Raw genomic sequence first — 20793 nt, forward strand, 5'->3', positions numbered from 1 at the left:
AGTGCTGCATCTGAGCCACACCACTCAAACCACACGCTGTGTTTTAAACCACAGAGCTTTGTATTTAGCCTCAGGTTTCTTTTCTAGAGTATTTCAGAGTTCCTCTGATGGATGGCTCTCAGGTAGCTGGGTCTTTTTTTAAATGCATACTTGCACAAAATCAACATCATTGTTCAATGCATTAAGAGCACCACACAAGAGGAAGTAATATGATGGCTGATGATTGCACTGGTTGAAATTAATATTTCAGCAACATGCTATGTGGCTTCAATTATAGTGTGAACAGGGAGGAGTTTCCTGTTTCAGAGAAACAACACGGCAGTTGATATTAAATCTATAACCAACAAAAAAATCTAGAGATGCATTATAGCTTTTCTTCATATTTGTTGCTTTAAAGAATCTGAAAATCTTCACATGTATGTTTTACTTTTATACTTGCGAGCATGGTTGTATTAAAATGATGTGCTACGAATCTTGCACTGATGTGAAACCGCACCCATCCGCAGCGAGAAGACAGGGGAAGCACACGAAGACCCTCCTTTATTTTTCTGGCTCGAGTTTCTGAGGCGTCTCGCGCCCCCTACTGCTCCTTCACAAATATATCTGTTAATAGAAACTATGCATTTTAACACGATAGCCTACATTCATGGATTGACACCTTTTATTCACAAACTCAAGGCTTATTCACACCAAGAGCAAAATGGGGGAAAAAAAAAAAACAATTATTATTATTATCAGTTAACTTTATATATTAGAAAAATAATATTTTAATATGCATACATGTTTGACTAAATATTTCCAGGTAGCATCAAATGAAACCATGACCAAATGCTTTTGAATGAGATTTATTTAAATAGGACATTTTTATAAGAATGGTTATAACACAGGAAAGCCAACGTAGATGAACATTTCTCTAAATCAGAGACTGTTCACTTTTAATTCATATATTCACACTTTGGTGAAAAAAAATATCATCTGTCAGGACAGGCAACACTGCTGTTTCTCAGTTGTTTTTTTTCTTTTCCAATGATGGATTAATAAAACATGAGCACAAACTCCAAGTGCCAATCATTGAGGCCATAAAATGTGACATTAGAATTAGTAGAAGCTGCTGTAAACTACACTACAAATCCAGCTCAGACGCAAAAGTGTTTGATGCACTGAGAATGATTACCATGCATTCAAACGGGTTGAGGAAATGACCTACAGAAAGGAAAAACTGAGACTTGAGAGTAAGATAAAATAACAACGGGTGTCACATCTGTTCACATTCTGTACTGAGCTCGATCTCTCTCGCCATTTCTGATATTAGTGTAAACACAGCGCTCATATTTCCCCTATTAGTTTAACAGAAAGGCCAACTTTTTGTTCATTACAGCCAGACTCGACTATGCAGTATTTCGGTTTCATCTACTCCACATAGTGCTTGACGGTCAGTACCAGTAAGCCTCGGAACCACTTGGCAGTCATGTAAAGAAATACAACAGTGCTTTCAATATATCATCTGCCTCCTCTCACACTACAAAAGGTGCATACATTTAAAAAAGAAAACGACAAACAGGTAAAAGCATTTGAGACTTTAGTTGTTAGTGAGTGAATGTCACTCAAGTTTGCTCTCAGGGAACATCTGGTAGTGTGTTCGCTATAACAGCTGTCATCAAGACATCAGTCAAACATCAACTAAGACGAGATGGTTCATAAAAAGAAGTTTGTGGATTTTCCAGTCGATCTTAGCTCCAACCAAACACCTAAAATATCCACAACCAGAACTGCATTTGACAATGAGAGCAATAGCTTGAATCTCATGTAAACGGTCGAGAACATTTCCGGGTTATATTTGAATAAAGAAAAAAAAAAAAAAAAAAAAAAAAAAAAAAAAGGAAATTGAATGATTTTTAATAGGAATTTATAATATAAAAAGTTTTTTTTTTTTTACTATAATACCCAAATTAAATTGTTTTGCATTTTGGTAATGAGAATTTTGATGGATTTAATTAAATGCAAACAATCCAACTGGTTCTAAAAACAAGCTTAATTTTCTTTATGCAAAATATACTTTAATTTTTTTCCTTTTAATTTTGGGGTGAAAAATAACCCGGATATTTCTGTGTGAGATTCGTGCAATTCTACTTTTTATCCATTGTATACTTGGATGTAATTAAGGCTACCGTTACCCTGCTCTGATTCAGGTGTGCAACGATCTGGAAAGGTTCTCAACCTCCAGCAAACAAACACGAGGCAAAAATGTCACGTGGCCTCTTCTCATGCTGTTTAACACATTCTTGAATATCTGTAAAGAATAAATATTTAAAAAACAAACAAAAGATGCATCCCACTCCTTGTTCCATGCATGTGTGCCATTTACAGCTTGAAATACACGTCTGCATAAAGCCACCCAACCAAGCATTCCCAAAACACAACACACTCTGCATGGCTCAGACCTGAAAAGCTTTGCTTAAGACAAGCCAATCTCAACTCCAACTGTAAAACAACTTCAGACAAAATGACAAAAAGCAAAAAAAAAAAAAAAAAAAAAAGTAAAAACAGACTACTGAAGAATCTCCACAGAAAGCTTGGAGAATGGAATACATTTCCGTGCCGTTTTGACAATCAACTCTTACAGACTGCAATACTGACTTAGGAGTTTTATTTGAATATTCTACCTTTTTATTTCAGTAAAATTTACTTAAACTCTAAATAATAACAAAAATCCCGATGCCACGTAAAAAGGATGCAACATGGAGAGGGGCTGCGGTGATGGCCGACTGGAGACCACAGCGCATTCGCTGCTTTTCTACACTCCGAAGCTCGTGAAGCAGCAGTTCTGCTCAGTCTTCAATGTACTCCCACAAGTCTTTCTCATAGCCCTCGTGAACGTGCTGCAGCAGCACTCGTCGCCGGCTCTCACAGTATCTACACAGGAGGAGAAACGCAGGAAAGTCCTCAAACGTGAGCAGCGCTCAACACATTTCTCACAGGAACCTTTTAACAATGTCCCCTATTTCACATCCATTTAAACCATTAACAAAGCTGATAGTTTGCTTTTCAAAACAAACTGCTTGCATGCCCTGATTAAGATTAACCAACATCTTATGTAATTCACTGTAACAGATGTTGGAGTCAGCAGGTACAGATGTGTGTATTATATAAAATAAAAAAAGTTATTTTGGAGTCATTGCATTCATTATTTAGAATTATGACATTCATAATTAGGGTTTTCTATACAGCTGTCAATTCAAAAATATATATACATTTTTATTTTTTATAAATACATATTTAAATATATAAATACATTAAAATAATTTTTTTTTTAAATAACTACTACTAGAGCATTATTAAAAATGACAGTTAATTTAAGTAAATCCTAATTTAAAAATAAAATAAATGTAGCTGTCTCCAGAATTCACCCAATATGTCAGATTCAAAAATTGTTAGGAAGGGAAGGGAAGACTTTTTCTGGAAATTTAAATGCGGGTTTGTTCACCACAAAGCAAAAAAAAAACTGCCTAAAGAAGCCAAACAGAAATATAAAAAAATAAATAAATAAAAAACACAAAATTACTAAAAGTTAAAATAAAAAGTTTTTTGATTTTTAAATACAATAAGATAAATAATAGTACATATATATATATAAAAAAAAAAATACTAACTGCACAAATAATACAAGCAGCAGTTAACAATACAAATTTCATGCAATTTAGAAGAAGAAAAAAAACAACAACAAGAGAAACAATATTGGGATTTTGGATAAATTTCTCACCTGTACTTATCCTGAACTTTCTGTTTAATATCTTGCAAACAATCCTGGGAGATATCTCGCTCTAGATAACCTGAGAGCACCTCTGTAGCGTTCTCCAAATCAGCCTGATTGTTCTGGAAAAAACAGCAGTAAGACATCAGTGTGTTGATTTCTCTGACAAGTATAAACAATGTAATGGTATAAAAAAAATAAAGTTTGAATGTTAGTCCCACCAACAGCAGACAGTTGGAGTGTTTTGAAAACCTGTCCAAAAATAGTCATTATTTTTGCAGCTATAAAACAGTCTACTACATGTGGTTGTGCAATTTAAAAAAAAAAATTATAAAAAAAATGATTTCCCCCTCACCTCGAAAATGATGGACTGGTTGTTCTTTTTGAGGTAGAAGGCAAAGACGTAGGTGAACATGAGCGTGGAGCGACACTGGCACAGCACATCCACGGCTTTCTTCAGGAACTGCACCTCGATCCACGACATGTTGTGCTGCTGCATCTCCTCCATCTTCTGCTTCACCTGCGCGTATAACTTGTGCTCGAAGCGCAGACTCTGCATGTGGTTCATGTAGCGGTTGCAGTAGAAGAGGTAGCGCTGCAGGGCTGCACGAGATCGCTGTGACAGATAAAATGCATTCATTCCAAAGAGAACAACGGTTACAGGCCATGGCTTGCTCCGAACAGGAAAAAGTCATGCTTTCCTGCAAGAGCCAATTTGAGTCTCCTTGGACAGATAAAGGATGACATGTGGACAACAGATGTTGGGTTGAATAACGCCTAAAGTACCTCTTGAGCATCTCTGGCTGCCTTTGCATCATCTTCATTGTAGCGATTGCAGTTGTACCTGTTATCAGTGTCATATGTACATGTTATTTCAACGTCCCACGAGTATATAAAACATAAGTATTGATAAGAGGTAAAGCAGACTCACCAAGCAGAGCCGTGAGGTTCCCAAGGGCCGAGACAAACCCAGCAGAACTCTGCTTTACAATTCTGGTTTCGACACACCATGTGATTACAGCCGCCGTCTTTTTCAATGGTCACATGACATTTGGGACATTCCTAAGAAAAACAGGAATACCCAAATTATTTTGACTCTTTTGTCCTGTATATCTGTTACTGCCAGTCAAATAAATGTAAATAAATTTGTTAAACAAATGGCCAGACCTGTTTAACAAAGTTAAACAATGCTCTTTTTTTCTCTGGAGAAAGAATGGGGTTAAAAGTAGAATAACTCTCTCTTCATCACAATAAATATATAATAAATTATATCAAATTAAATGATTATCTTCATAGATCTCATCTGAGTGTTTATGGGTCCTTAGTACCTTGGTATTTGCTGCAATCCAGTTGGACGTTTCACTGTCATCATCACACTTCTTTATCCACTTCCTCAACCACTTAAAGAGTAGATATATGATAAAAGAAAAGAAAAACCTCTCAGGACAAATCTAATCTAATAATATCAATTTCAACAATGGAAATAATCTAACCTAAAATGAGTGCCTAATGCTAACATGACAATGAGTGCCCAATTAGATGCTAACATACCTTGCATTTAACAGGATCGTGCCAGTTCTCTCCACAATTGAAACTATTTTTTGAGAAAAAAACAACAAAACAAATAAATTAAAGGCAGGTGTTCACCCAAAAATGAAAATACTGTCATTACTTACGCCCCCTCATGTCATTCCAAAGCCATGTGCTGTCATTTTTTCGTGCATATTAACAATAAAAGCACACAGCTGATGTGGAGTCAATAATGACAGAAAAGGGTGCACAGCAGACCAAACCGTTTATACTAACACCATTTATATTATTGCAGCATTAATATATAAAGCTAAAGGATGTTGCTGATCCACTGAATCTCTGAACTACATTCTGCATCGGGCTCTTACCAGAACTGTCTCCCGCATTTGCACCGAACTGGTTTGGCATCAGGATACTGAACTTTGACCACATGGTGGCAGTCAGGAGCTGGACACCATTTCAACAGTCTGTTACACTGCAGAAGAGCAGAGAGACAGTATTACATTTATACACTGGTATTTAAATAAATGCCATATAGCATACCATTCTAAAGCTTAACCACAAAGAAACCATATATGATTTTTAGATTTAGCACCAGATCAGTTAATATATTTATATTTTCTGAGTAAATTAAATAAGCCTTGGACACAAGTTAGTTAGCAAATCGTGAAAGGACCAGTTCACCCAATAATTAAAATTAGCTGAGAATCTGTGCATATTTCTCTCCTGATTCAGACAAGCTGATGATTTTGTTTTTCACTGGAGAAGGCAATTTTATGGATAGAGGACTTTTTTTTTTTTTTTTTAAGCCGGAAGCAACGGTTTGAAGATTGAAACGACTTGATTTGTTTAATTACAAACGTGCAGCTTTTCACGTCATAAGACGTTAATTGATGGACTGGAGTCGTGTGGATTACTTGTGGAGTATTGTGATATTTTTATCATCTTCATCAATGATGCAATGCTAAATCTCTCCAAATCTGTTCTGACAAAGCAACTCATCTACATCTCGCATTGCCTGACGATGTCAAATTTCAGCAAATTTTCATTTTTGGGTGAACTATTCCTATAGCTTATTACTAATATATATATATATATATATATATATATATATATATATATATATATATATATATATATATATATATATATATATATATATATATATATATATAAAACATTTAAAAAAAAAAAGTACTGATTCTAAATTAAAATTCTCAAATGGTAACGGATTTGAAATTTTTATATTAGCATTTGATTTCTCTATCCCAGCTAATTCATGGAGTTGCAAGCAAGCAAGTCAATAGCATTTTAGACACATTTTATGCAACAAAATTAAGAGCTTCTTACCTCTACAAAACTATTTGTGATTAAATGCTGATACTTCAACTTCACTTTAGAATCTGTGATCAGTCGCCTACAAAATAACCCATAAAATATCTTTAAAAAAATAGAGCAAAAATCTTAAAATAAACAAGCTAAATTACCCAAAGCACTTACATTACAGTATTATCGTCAACCAAAATATCACAGTTGTGAGCAGGACATGAGATGGTCTGGAAGAACAAAAGCAAAAATAAAAACCAAAATTAAGTGGGAAATCTGATTGTAACATCAGATAGCAATGAGCTGAACAGGAGCCCACCTGTCCCATCCCTTCCTCAATGATTTTGGTGGTTAAGTAGTCGCCCCAGCACTGCATGCAGAACTTGTGTCCACATTCAAGACCTGTGAAACACTAGAAAAGGAAACACGTTCCTACAGAATAAGTCACCAAGTTGTGCAAACAGAGTCACTTCAATGGACTTCAGTTTTGTTATCACTGGCCTTTCTAAGGAACTGATGAAGATTTAGGAGCAGCAATGAACAAGTGAACAAAACTGACACTGACCGAGTTTGGATAGTTGAGATAGCAGATCTGGCAGGGCATATCCTGACTGGAGGAGCGTGTGCTCATTGGTCGCGTTTTGGGCTTTTTACTGGGGTTTATGACGTGGCACTCTGAAAACAACTTGTCCAGATTTCCATCAAAGTACCTGCAACATCATTTAAATGTTGCTCTTTCAAACAGCACACAGACCAATCGTAAATGTCCTTTAACCAAGCTATGCTAAATTTTTATGACAACATATAGTAAAATAAAGTAAAATAACTTGCCTCTCCATAAGTTTCTCTTTGTCCCAGTTGAAGTGACTGAGGAGTATTCTGGTTATTGTAGCTGGGTTCTGGAAAAGACACAATGCTGTTTACTCTGCAGCCATATTTGCGATGCCTCGGGCAGCTATTTTGGGCATCCAAGTCTTATCTGACTGAATCGAGAAATCCTGAAATATCAAAAACTGCTTAGCTCTTTTATTTAGAAGACAGGAGGCCTTATCATGCCATACTACATGTTGCACCTTCTCCCATTCATAATATGAGCCCACCATATCTGAAGTCTTAAGTTAAATCTAGTCTCTGTTTATTTCAGTATGATTAGCTTTAATTTGGCTGACTTTGAGCAACTTTCTGGACTTTTATAAAGTTTTTTTTCTGTTGCGTTTATAAGGTACCAGGCTTATAGAGTTAGCGCTTTTGAGGAAAAACTAATAACTGGATTTATCGAAGTTGAAGAGATACACACTTAAATGAACACTTAAAATCACCGTTAGAGGAGCTTGGTTAGAAGAAATCCAAATTTATCTGCACTCTTGATACAACATTTCCCAGCATTCCTTGAACAGCATTTCACAGACAGTCTTGTTATTATATTTATACACTGAAAAAAACTGATGTAAAAACAATTTTCACTCAGAAAATGCTTTTAAGACTTTTTTTTTTATTTATTTACCCCAATAACCTGTTTTATTTACAACTTTGAAAAAATAAATAAAAAAAAAGATATATAATTTTGTGAGGTTAATCTAATAAACTCCCGACACAACACAATACTTTTAGGTTTTCCATAAGCTATACAAATTGATCTTTACTGTCCAATAATGCATGCTTTACATGTTTTGAATAACAGCATGTATGCCAACAACTGATGCAGATTCATGTAGCAGCTTTCTTAAAAATAAAAACTGATGAATTTGTCCTATATTCCTGATCTAAACACTCCAAATATTGTTATTTATCCATGCACAAATACACATTTATAATTTTTCACCAGATTTTTCTGATCTTCTCCAAAGCTGCAATGCTAGTTTATTAGATAGATGTGCTTTTGTTGAGTTCAACAGATGTTGTCAACCCAGAAAAATAAATTTAAAGCGTTTTGTGCTTGTGTTTGGAGAATCAAACAGGTTTCTAAGCTTAAAACTGTGAAAATCTCAATAAATGTGTCATGTAGCATTAGCAGCAGTGACAGCGCTAAGCTTGAGTCTTCTTCAAAATAACAAATAACACAATACACACAGCCATCTGATTCATAACACAATTTTAATAAGATTAAATAGCTGTCAGATAAAGTTCAGTCTCTGTAAACTGGGTCGCGCTAACAAAACTAGCTAAGTTAACTGCAACAGACAAAAAAGAATGTATATATATTATATATATATATAAAACTTAAATTCTCTAAAATAACACAAGGCACCAAAACACAAACATAAAAGCAGTCAATAAATCACAACTAGGTTTAAAACCAAATGGTTAGCTTCGCATCATTAGTAAGTTACTCTCATGTCAGTTAACGTTAGCCGCTAATGCTAAAGGCTAACAGCATCAGTCCTCCACATAAACAAACTTATAAACGACAGTAAATCTGTTTGTTAGCTACCTGTATGACCTCGTTGACCTCCCTGATGCACTCCACCATGTGCTGGAGGATCTGCTCGGTGGTCAGCACCTCGAAGCGGTAGTCCTCCTCCTCCTGGCCGGGCCCCAGGCCTCCTCCTCCGCCGCCGCCGCCGGTGTCAGCGCAATCGTCGGCTTCTCCTCCAGCCACGGCCGGGTCCAGCAGCTCCACCTCGCCCAGCTCCAGCTCCTCATCCTCGGCCTCCTCTTCCCCGCTGTCCTCGCTGCACTCCTCCTCCTCTTCCTCCTCCTCCTCTTCCTCATCGAACTCATAGTTGTAACCCTCGTCTGAGTCCATGTCTCAGTGTTGTGCGGTGAGGAGTGTGTTGCTGTTTGACCTGCGCTTTACTGAGCGGATCCTTATTAGAGACCCGCCGCGTCACTGCTGCGTCACGCTCTAGGGTCATCCAATGCATTCAAGTGCATCTGCAGAAAAACTAAGTGTACTGAGGCTACTTAATCTCCTTATCTTGTTAGCAAAATTGTATATACAGAAATGTAAATTCTCATGTCAGAAGCCACTGATTTATGTTTTGCTTGCTGAAATACAAGCCAAGGCAAGTTTATTTATATAGCACATTCCATACACAGTGGTAATTCAAAGTGCTTTACATGAAAGGAAGTGAAATAGTAAAAAAAATAAAATATGACAAGGAAATAATAATAATAATAATCACAATGATTTAAAATGAATTTAAAACAGTTAAGATAAATTGATTACAAGTGCAATCAGTTCGGGTGTAGCACAGTGCTCATTCAACAAATGCACAGCTAAACAGATGAGTTTTGAGTCTGGATTTAAATGTGGCTCATGTTTTAGCACATCTGATCTCTTCTGGAAGCTGGTTCCAACTGCGGGCGGCATAATAGCTAAAAACAGACTCCTCTTGTTTTGTGTGAACCCTTGGTGTTTCTAACTGACTTGATGCTAATGATCTGAGTGGTCTGTTAGGTTTATATTCAGAGAGCATATCTGCAATGTATTTAGGTCCTAGGCCACTGAGAGAATTATAAAAGAGTAAAAGAACTTTAAAATCAATCCTAAATGTAACTGGAAGCCAGTGTAAGGACCTGAGGAAGAATCCTGGCAGCAGCATTCTGGATGAGCTGCAGTTGTCTAATGGTCTTCTTTGGAAGGCCGGTGAGGAGACCATTACAGTAATCCACCCTGCTGGTGATAAAGGCATTTCTCCAAGTCTTGACTGGAAACAAAACATCTCATTCTTGCAATGAGATGATAGTATGCTGATTTAGTTACTGCTTTGACATGACTACTAAAACTAAGGTCTGTCTCCAGAATCACCCCAAGAATTTTGACTTGATTTTTAGTTGTTTGACCCCTAGAGTCAAGGTATGCATTCACCTTGAGAACTTCATCTTTCTTTCCAAATGCAATGACTTCAGATTTCTCCTTGTTTAAATGAAGAAAGTTCTGGCACATCCAACTGTTAATTTTATCAATGCATTGGCAGAGGGAGTCAACGGGGCTATGGTCATTTGGAGATAAGGCTAGGTAAATCTGGGTATCATCAGCATAGCTGTGATAGGCAATTTGGTTCTTTCTCATTATCTGACTTAGTGGGAGCATATACAGGCTAAACAAGAGCGGTGCAAGAATTGAGCCTTGTGGGACTCCACATGTCATGGCCGTCCACTTAGACTTATGCTCTCCTATACTCACATAATTACCTCTCCCTTCTAAGTATGACCTGAACCATTTGAGCACCATCCCAGAAAGCCCGACCCAGTTTTCCAGTCTCTCTAGAAGTATGTCATGATCAACAGTGACAAACGCAGCACTAAGATCTAGTAGTACCAGCACTGATATTTTTCCGGAATCAGAATTAAAGCGAATATCATTTATTATCTTAATGAGTGCTTTCTCTGTGCTGTGATGCGCTCAGAAACCAGATTGAAAATTGTCCAGGTATCAATTTGAGTTTAAGTAGTTGTTCAGCTGATTAAAAACTACCGTTTCAATAATCTTACCTATGAAAGGAAGATTTGATATGGGTCTATAGTTGCTCAACATGGTGTTATCAAGACTGCACTTTTTCAGAAGCGGCTTAACAACTGCAGTTTTCAGGGAATTTGGAAAAGTCCCAGAAAGAAATGAGGTGTTCACCACTTCTAAGAGATCAGCTTCTAAACAGTTAAGCACATTTTTTAAAAAGATGTGGGAAGTGTGTCAAGATAGCATTGGTTGATGATTTAAGGTCAATTGCTTCAAAACACACAGTCACTTCTTTTTGAAATTGCGGTCGAATCTGTGTGACCTCTGCATAACTTGAGGATGTGCCAATCTCCTTTCTGATATTATTGATCTTCCCAGAAAAGAAGGAAGCAAACTCATTACATTTGCTGTCGGAGAGCATTTCACTGGGAATCTGACTTGGGGGGTTTGTTAGTCTCTCAACAGTCGCAAAAAGAGTGCGGGTGTTGTTTAAGTTATTGTTTATAAGGTTTGAGAAGAAGGTCTGTCTAGCTGTGGCTAGTCCCACATTGAAAGCATGAAGGCTGTTTTTATAGATGCTATAGTGAATTTCGTGTTTCGTCTTCCGCCATATCCGCTCAGCTTTTCTGCATTGTCTTTTCATGCTCTGAACTGCTGTTGATTTTCTCTGAGATGATTTTTGTCTACCAGTCTTCTTGCTGACCCTTGCGGAGCAATATCATCAATAACATTCTTAACTTTTGAGTTAAATTAATCCAGGAGAAGATCAACAGAGTTAAAGCCTTCATAAATAACACACTAGTGTTCTCGTTAATGCATCTCTTTCTGACAGAGACAGACCTAGATTCAGTGGTAACAGAGATCAATATATCAAAGAAAATACAGAAGTGATCAGATAGTGCTATATCCTTAATAACAATGGATGAGATGTTTAGACCTCTACTGATGAGTAAATCTAGAGTGTTTCCATGATTGTGTGTGGGTCAGCATTACTTTGGGACTATTTCTAACTCATGTATAAGAAGCCTTTAAAAACAGTTGAAATTTGTAAGCTGTTTCCTTTGAATGTAATGTGTTTTGTTTAATTTTATACCCCTGTCTAGTAATTTATTGTTTTGTCATTATTATTATTTTCTTTATTATTTTGTATTTTTGTATTGTAACTGCTTTTTTTGTTGTTGTTGATATGTTTGTAATAATAAAAAAAACATCCTCACATGCCTCTGTCCTTGTAAGTAATCCTATTCAGTTAATCTGCTACTTCTATTAGCTACGTGATACATAAATGTAAATATGCTGGAAATGAGATTTTGTTTTTTTAATTTTACAATAGTCTACCTAAAAACACTATTAGTTTTGAAAAATTAGAAAGCTCCCTGCTATCTAGTACTTGTAAACATTTTAAGTTTTATTTAACTTCTTTCTTTCTTTCTTTCTTTCTTAATAATATAATAAATAATACAGGGTGCAATATGGCACATTCCATGATTGGGCTACAGCCCTAGAACCCCTTAAAAAGGTTATATTTCTTATTCAACAAACATCAGTGAAAGGAAATGCTTAACTCCAAACAGTGATTGCAGGGTTATTACAGTTAAATGAATAAATAAATACATAACCTGTAAACAAAATAAAATATAAAAAACTAAAACTGAAATAAAATGAATAGAAATTGAATTTTTATCTTTAAAATAATATATTTAAAAAAACGAATAATTAATTGAATATCAATTAAATCGATTGTCAAAATCAAAAATTTTTCTGAATTAAATTGTTAGGATCAAGAAGGTCTTGACCTCTGAGGTGGGACACACTAAAATCATATTACAGACATTTTAAGTGTTTTAAACCCTTGAAAATATTTTCAAAAAAAGTTCAGTGAAAAATGTATATTTCCCATAAATTCAAGAATTCATTTCTTCTTCTTGTCATGCTGTAGAAATAGTCCAGATAATGAAGAATACTTTTATATTCTGTTTTTATTTTTCAAGCTTTCTGTAAAGAAGTGAAAGTCTTTATGCTAATGGACCATAAAATGAGTTACTCTTTTTTTAATAAATAAAATGAATATTGTATTACCATTACTGTGTGTAGTAAACTTTAAGTTAATAAAACATCCAAGCACACCCCTAGACAGCTTAATAAACAAAGTCAAGAGAAACAAAGTCAGTCAGAGATCCAGGTTTTATTCTATTACAGGCAGGGCAATGTAGTGTGTGCATTTAAATGCATTCTCATTCTTGAAAGTTGAAAGGCTGGCAGGGTAGTGACAAACATGAAAAGAGTTTTCTTTTTTTTTTTTAAGAATGAATGTTCAATCATTATATATTTTCTGAAGTTCGCATATGGCCACAGTATCAGATTTTCGTTCCTGAATAGTCATCATTTTTCTCTATTTATAATTATACTGTAGATATATCAATATAGCTATACATTTTAGATAAAGTCATCACTATGGTACATGATAGAGCTTTTTTATTGATAAGTCCCATTGATTTTATATCTATTTTTTGAACACAACAACTGGGAACAAGACAGTATTTACACTCACATGAAAAGGCAGTGCTATACACAACTATTTTGTGAAAAAGTACAGCAGTCACAGCTTATAAAGTTATTTAGTCACAACTTATAAAGAGTCATTTAGTAAAGCAGCAATAAAAGAGCAGGAAAATAAGTACTTTTTCTTGCTAAAATGCCAAACATTTGATCATTTATATTACATTTACATCAGAAAAAATCTCAATCGAAGAAGTGATAACTTTGGTTTTGTCACATGCAGAACCTATAACCAATTTTTAACAAATTACTACATGCAACCAAAGCATGGGAATTGTGCTATAAAACAATCGACAGCATACAAAATAAAATACTTGACGCATTTGTGAACCGCAAAGCTCTGTGGTGACAAACCGCTGTACTTTTTCACACAACCACCCAAAAACTCAAACACTTCATCCTGAAACGATATATAAAAAGCAAGTCTAAGTTATTAAAATATTTTGCCACTGAGATAAACCACTATTTATTGTATTATAGCAACAACAGTAGAAATTATTTTTTTTTAAAAAAGCAGATGAGAAGAAATCTCTCTATGCTTATTTTGCTACTGATTGCACGCCATACCCATACCGAAAGAGACTTTTCGCGAAGGACGCATCTCGTGCTGCGTAAAAGACATCGCAGATTCAAGCGAGCCATTTAAAGGGCGCATTTTGTGATTGGTGCACGTCTCGTACCATTCAACAACTCTTCCTGATGTCGTTTGCATTTATGGGCAGTGGTTTGTAAAAATAAATAATAATAACAGTAATTATCATAATATATTAATTTCACAGAGTTCAAACATTCGACTTGTATGAAGTTGGCTTTTTTGGCAATCGGTGGAAAAAGAAATTATAGAAAACTTGCATGCGTAAATTCAAGTGGATTTATGTAAATAAGAGATGAAAAAAGTTAGCAAAATGAAACGTTTTACACGAGCATACAGTATTTTCTCATGCACATCGAGAACTCATAGATGTCCACCAACCGTCAGTGCCACCAATTACACATACTCAGCAGGACATTCCACACAATCTTCAATTAAAAAAAAATGAAAAAGTACAATCGAAAAAAATCAACAATTTATTATCCTTCGCCTGAGACGTCTTTGTCCCATTCTTCATTCTTCAAGGTCCTGAGGAAATGTACCCCACTGCTTGTTGTGTGTGCCCCTCCCCGTAACTCAATTAATTAGTCTTCCCTTTTTCCTATCCCAGCCTTTCCCTTAAATGAAACTGCCAACATTTGTGATAGCTTGGTGTTCTGTGGTGTCAATGTAAACATAACCGTAACATTAGATTCAATGTGAACGTAGGGTCGTTTGTGCAAGCTTCTCGATATGCTAGCAACATCTTTAGTGTTCACACCTCGTGTGTTGCAGCCAGCGATTAGGACCCTTCATAATGGTGATGCACAAGACACAATGTATTCAGACATGTCTTACAATAGTACAAAATGAGGTCTTCTGTTCTTTATGAATCCTTAACGGTCCATAAGTCTGGAAGTCTGGAAGGACTGGCCGCGGTGCTACGCATGCACGTTTCTACGATCGGTTCAGAAGGAGAAAGGAAAGCGTAGGGTTAAATAAATAGACGAAAGTGGACCACTACACCATAGACGACAACACAGTTTCCTTAGGGTTGGGACTAGCAGCGGAAGTTCGTAGCGCAGACGTATGGTTGGCGGGTAGCACTCCGTCAGGAGGAGAGAAATCGTTGAGTTCTCCAGAAGACGAGAGCGGGAAGGATGGAGAAAGCGAGATGCCGGAGGAAGGGTCGGCCGAGCCGGCAAACGTGCGAGGCGGCTTGGGAACCAAGTTGGGCTCTAGAGTGGCTCTAGCCAATAGCTGCCTGTCGTTGTCTGCGTTTTTCACGTGCTGATCCGCATGGTGTCCCTCAGCCTGGCTATATGATCCCCGTCCAGATTCGGATTCTGCATCGGACAGCTCAAGAGGGGAAGAGCTGCTGCCGTCGAGCCTAAATAGGGAGTCCAGGTACTGGGCGAACTCTAGGACCGCCTGACTGGGAGTGCCGTTGGACAGTGGAGGAACTGGTGGAAGAGTCTTGGACCGGACACTCTCGACTTCTCCCTCTTCAAACTCTCTATTCTTGGGCGTTTCTGGCGTGGAACCAGTCCGGGATGCTACTGGGCAGGATTCTTGACTGTTAGGAACAGCTGATGGCTGGCAAGCCACAGGCGTTCCTGAAGACCGCTGGGAATTCTTGCCTTGGTTGCCCGGCTGATCTACGATAGTTTGTCCAAGCGAGAGCGGAGAGAAGTTCTGATGATGGGCGTCATTGGAAGGTACTTCCGGTTCTGGAGGAGTAGGGCAGTACGGGCCGGCCTCGCCCAGTTCACGGTCCAAGCCGTCTGCGGCCAGCAGCTCTGTACGGGAACTCAGCGAAGGATTCTCTTCTGGGATGGTGGCGTCCAAAGGGAAAGGTAGACTCCCTAAACAGGGCGAGCCTCTTAGGGCGGCAGATGATCGTCGGGAGTCCAAGCTGTAGACGGATTCGGCGTCAGATAGATTTTCCATGATGGCCAAGGGGGCTTTTCGCTCCCGCAGCTCCACGGCCAACCGCTCACGGGCGCCGGTGAGCACCACAGGCACAGGAGGGGGCGGACACTCCGAGAAACCGTCCAGGGAGATCTCAGAGTGGGCACAGGAACTACAGCAGGACAGGACAGGGAGTGTGCACAGGAGTAGAGTAGCATGTGGAGAAAATAAAGAGAGACCAGAGAGACAGACAGCGTGGAGGGGGAAAAGAGAAGGATGATAACACATAAAATTAGGGAATTAAAAATAGTTTGCAAAAATGGGATATTTAAAAAATGGAAAAATAAAATAAAAAAGGGAAAATAAAAGGTTGATGGAAGAAAAACAGACAAAATTTTTATAAAATTATAAATGATAAAATTATATATATATATATATATATATATATATATATATATAAGATGACAAAAAATATGTCATAAAAATGTAAGAGTAAAAACAAATAAAATTAACATTCAACATATTAAATAAAAAATAATGCAGAGAACAGGGAAGAGAAGAAAAAAATTAGAAAGAGGGGAAAGAAAAGGGAGGTTTATGGTTAGGCAACACTAATGCGACTAACGTCTAGGCTGTTCTTTTCTACTGAACCAGAGAGGACGAGGGGGGAACTGTATAGTACCATACACTGTACCTCTGCAGTCGGCATGAGTGAGAAGGACAGGCAATAGAGTTAAAATCAAACGATAAGAAATGCTTAAAAACACCTAAAGAAAATCTGCATCATTGATCACTCATTGGTTTGTTCTGATTGGTCAGTCAAGCTTGTTTCAAACTCTGATTGGCTCTCGTTACTCACCGGACACTACTGTTTCTGCGGTGATGTGTAGCAGGCGTGGGCTGCAGTGAACTAGACGCATCGAGGAAAACAGTTTCTGGATTCAGGTCCACTTCTGTAGGACTAACCATTATCTTAGCAGCTGACAGTAAAGCCGTCTTCCCTTTATTATAGTTTTCCAACACCTGCAGGACAGAAAGGAAAAGAGAAAAGAAAAACAGATGATAAAAACTACAAATGAGAATAAAAATGTACATGAATATATGAATGAATGGAAAGAAATAAGCAGGTCTCACAGCCTACTTGAAATTATGAAACATGTTATTTATGTATTATATACCAAGATGAAATTAATGCACCTGAATACATTTTTATGAGGACAAGTGTTATTTCATATTTATTTACCACATATTAATTTGTTGCAATGCCAAATGCAGATTACTGAAGTATACTTTTTTTTAATAAAACACTATGAAAATAAATAATTTGCAATTTCAATTCAAATACACTTTATCTTGCAAGCACTCTTTAGCCAAACAGGGTTTTCACTTTTCATTCGTGTTCACACCGAGTGAAACTGAGCTGTCAATCATGAAACCAATGTCATATTTTACCCCCAATCTAGTCATTTTACATAAGAATATTTTATAGTTTCAAACACAAAAACACAGTGACATAAAAGTAGCATAATATTATGTTCATTATGAAAGACAATCATCAAAAACATAGTTGAATGGAACAACAAAGGTAAAAGTCCAGTTACAAAGCCACAAGATGATAATGCATTTTTATTTATTAATGTATGTAAACATATGAGTATGGCTAGAGTTAGAGACAATAATCAAAGATCAAAGAATCAGTTAATGGATGCAATGAAATGCAATGCAATGGAAGAACTTGTGTACATGTACCATGCAAAAAATAAAATAATACAAGCTACATACTACAAACAACAATAAAATAATTGCACAAAACCATTTACTTAAAATAAGAGCAACTGTATATGAATTTCAGTCAATTTGAGCCTGTACAGGCAGTTAGAGACAAAAAAACAAATAGAAAAAAAGGTATACTAAAAAAAGTTGTTGGATTAAGCATTAATGTTTTCTAAAAATGATAAAAGTAAACAAAAGCATCTTGAATGAACAGTAAACTGAATGTTAGGTCAACAGATTAGTGAGTAAACATGATTTTTAGTTCATTTAGCACATTTTCTGCAGAATTTCACAGATTTTTCGACAATATTAGTGTCCACATTCCTCTATATAACACAAAAGGAGATATTTATCCTGGTCATACATGTTGGAACAACACAAGGGTGAGTAAATGATGACCCAGTGTTCACTGTTCCTTTAAATGTACCCTCCGAGGCAGAACTACCACCACCACCAAGCAGGGGAAACAAACACCGAGAACCACCACAGGTCTAAATCCACCTCCAAGAGTAAAACACCAAGCGTAAAAGACCAGGTGACAAACTCAAGGCACACGGAGAGGGAGAGAAGCTGCAATGAAAATCCTGCTGCCAACTGCTAAAGCATAAACCAGACACCAAAACAGGAAGTTAAGAAGAACTGATAGAGAGACCAGGAACCTGCAGAAAGGAAGAGAAGGACACCACAGATGCCCAAAGCTCGAGCTGATGGATGTTTCTGGCAGCGAGGAACAGAGATTATTAGCTGCAAAGGAAGAAAGCACATGCATTTGGTTGGACTGTACATTGTGTAACACGCACCAACGTTCAAAAGTTTGTGGTCGGTAAGATTTTTTTAATGTATCTGAAATAATTATTTTATGTTCACCAAGGTTGCATTTATTTAATAAAAAATACAGTAAAACAAATTGTGAAAATTGTGTTATTACAACTTAATGCTTTCTATTTGAATATATTATTTCATTTTAATTGTTGTTTAATTTTTAATGTTAATTTGCTTCTCAATAAAAATTTCTTATTATTATCAAAACAGTTGTGCTGCTTAATATTTATGTGGATTTTTTGCAGAATTCTTTGATGAAAATTTAAGTTCAAAAGAACAGCTTTATTAGAAATAGAATTTGTGTAACTTTATAAATGTCTTTACTGTCACTTCTGATCAATTTAATGCATCCTTGTTGAATAAAATTATTAATATCTTTAAAACATTTATTTTACTGACCCCAGACTTTTGATCAGTAGTGTATATCACAGGCTTGAGATATAACATGTGGCACTTAACGTGCTCTCTTCAGATTGGGCAGTCGAGGAACTCAATCTAGCCTGAGGAGAAGTTAAAGGTGTGTTATCAAAGACTGAGGGTTTTGTAGAACTGTTCTCCATTGAGAGTTCAGCTAATGTGTCTTTAGACATTAGTCCAGTTGAGGGGATCTCTGAAAAGTCTGGATTTATGCTGGTTTTTAACAGGAACTCTGGGGGAGAAGAGGAATCTGATGTGTTTGGAAATTAAGTTTGGGAAGTTGTCTTCTGGGACTGTGGGTGGGACTCATCAGAGGAGGAATTTGTCATTTTGGAAGATAAAGAGCCGTTAAAGGGGATGGTTGAGTCTTGGACAGATGAGGGCATTTCTAATGTTGGCAAGTCCAACTTTGTAGAGGTCAATGTAACGTTCGACTGGGCAATGTTTTGGGGAGCACGTGCAACCATTGGGGATTCAGACAGAGATGGACATGTTGATGGTTGTTGAAGGGCACAGAAATTGTCTCCTGGCTTTATATCTAACTCAATAGAATACATATCTACATTAACAGACATTACAGGTGTGAGAGTTTCTGTGATTGTGTTTTGAGAGTTTGACTTGGAAGCTGCTTGAAGACTGACAGAATTATCGAGCGATAAACCGTTCCTGTGAGTGTCTGAACCTCGTGGTTGTACGGAAACTGTTTCATTGGGAGTTCGAGAAGCAGAACATGTATCTGGAACCATAAAACATTCATCTAAAGAGAGAGGCATTAGCAAGGGATCTGGAAGTGCGTTAGGGACAGAAACACACGCTTGGATGCTAGTTCTCTGGCTTCCAACCTGTGCAGCAATCAGTTCTGAAATTAAATATGGGTTTTCCAGCACCTGTGAAGACAAACCAACACATTACCATACAACAGACATGTGAACAAAGGAACATACTTTCAGAAGAAAACAAAACAAGACAGTAAGACAGCCCAGTTTAAGAGCAACTAGATTTATCATTCCACTATATCTGCAGCAGGACAAGTTGTGCACCCAAAGTTTAATACTTAGGATTAGGGCTCTGAACAAACCCCTAACCTTATATATGAGCAACAGTAATAGCAATAAGAAGAAGAAACAGCCATGCCAGAAATGCTTTTATGCTTGTGGAATTCCGATGACGACAGTTTCAGGGGACAAAAAAAAAAGACAGACCTTTATGTCCAGCAAAAACAGACAAAGGACACACTGTGGCTAAGATGCTGACACAGATCTGCAACACATATACCTGGAGTCCATTGCAGCCCAAAAGCCTTATAAGCAATTGATTCATTGACGCCAAACCCCAAAGCCATTCCAATAACAAAAGCAAATTTGGGAACACCAGAATCCATTGGAATTTACCTTGTGTTACATGTTATTTTACAGTGCTGGGCAATTTAGACTGACACTTTTATTCGGTAAAGATGCATTACATTGATCAAAAGTGACAGAATGATTTCTGAATGATCAAGACTTGAGTACTTACTGGTGAAAATCACAATTTATATAATTTAATATTTTACTAAATAGTATCAACGCTATTTACAGTATAAATACTATATTTTACTATTTTGCAGTATTTGCGATATCTATTAAAATATTTAAATTCAGCACAAATCTAGTTTAAAATATTCAGCAATGTTTTCCACTTGTGTATTTTAATGAAAACATTTTTTAACCACACAGAGACTTGTTTTTTGAG

At 36.8% G+C, this 20793-nt stretch overlaps 2 protein-coding genes across 4 annotated transcripts in view; both read right to left on the minus strand.

The window, feature by feature from the left end:
* Positions 1–836: 836 nt before the first annotated feature.
* Positions 837–9454, minus strand: LOC306885453 (E3 ubiquitin-protein ligase arih1l). 2 transcript variants are annotated; one of them, XR_013785539.1, is made up of 14 exons: positions 9039–9442; positions 7439–7506; positions 7173–7317; positions 6927–7019; positions 6782–6837; positions 6632–6698; positions 5650–5756; positions 5303–5345; positions 5080–5151; positions 4683–4813; positions 4538–4595; positions 4107–4367; positions 3761–4003; positions 837–2913 (listed from the first exon to the last, which is right to left on the minus strand). XR_013785539.1 is itself a non-coding variant. In XM_079441977.1 (14 exons), the coding sequence occupies exons 1-14, from the start codon at positions 9351–9353 to the stop codon at positions 2829–2831; spliced, it is 1614 nt and encodes a 537-aa protein (XP_079298103.1). In that variant the 5' UTR covers positions 9354–9454; the 3' UTR covers positions 837–2828. The 2 variants fall into 2 exon arrangements, 1 of the variants encoding a protein (XP_079298103.1); XM_079441977.1 differs by having other exon boundaries at positions 3761–3873; positions 9039–9454.
* Positions 9455–12996: 3542 nt separating this feature from the next.
* The window catches only part of LOC306878093 (diacylglycerol lipase-alpha-like), a 43118-nt gene continuing 35321 nt past the window's right edge, over positions 12997–20793 (minus strand). The window contains exons 19-20 of one of the 2 annotated variants that reach the window (XM_079430207.1): positions 16910–17073; positions 12997–16222 (exon numbers count right to left, since the gene is read on the minus strand). In XM_079430207.1, the coding sequence (XP_079286333.1) occupies positions 15160–16222; positions 16910–17073 (1227 nt within the window). In that variant the 3' untranslated portion in view covers positions 12997–15159. Of the gene's footprint in view, positions 16223–16909; positions 17074–17267; positions 19950–20793 lie in introns of those variants that run through there. The other variant, XM_079430208.1, reaches the window with a different exon arrangement.

The sequence above is a fragment of the Barbus barbus genome (genome assembly GCF_936440315.1).
Source record: "Barbus barbus genome assembly, chromosome: 2".
NCBI classification, from domain to species: Eukaryota; Metazoa; Chordata; class Actinopteri; order Cypriniformes; family Cyprinidae; genus Barbus; species Barbus barbus.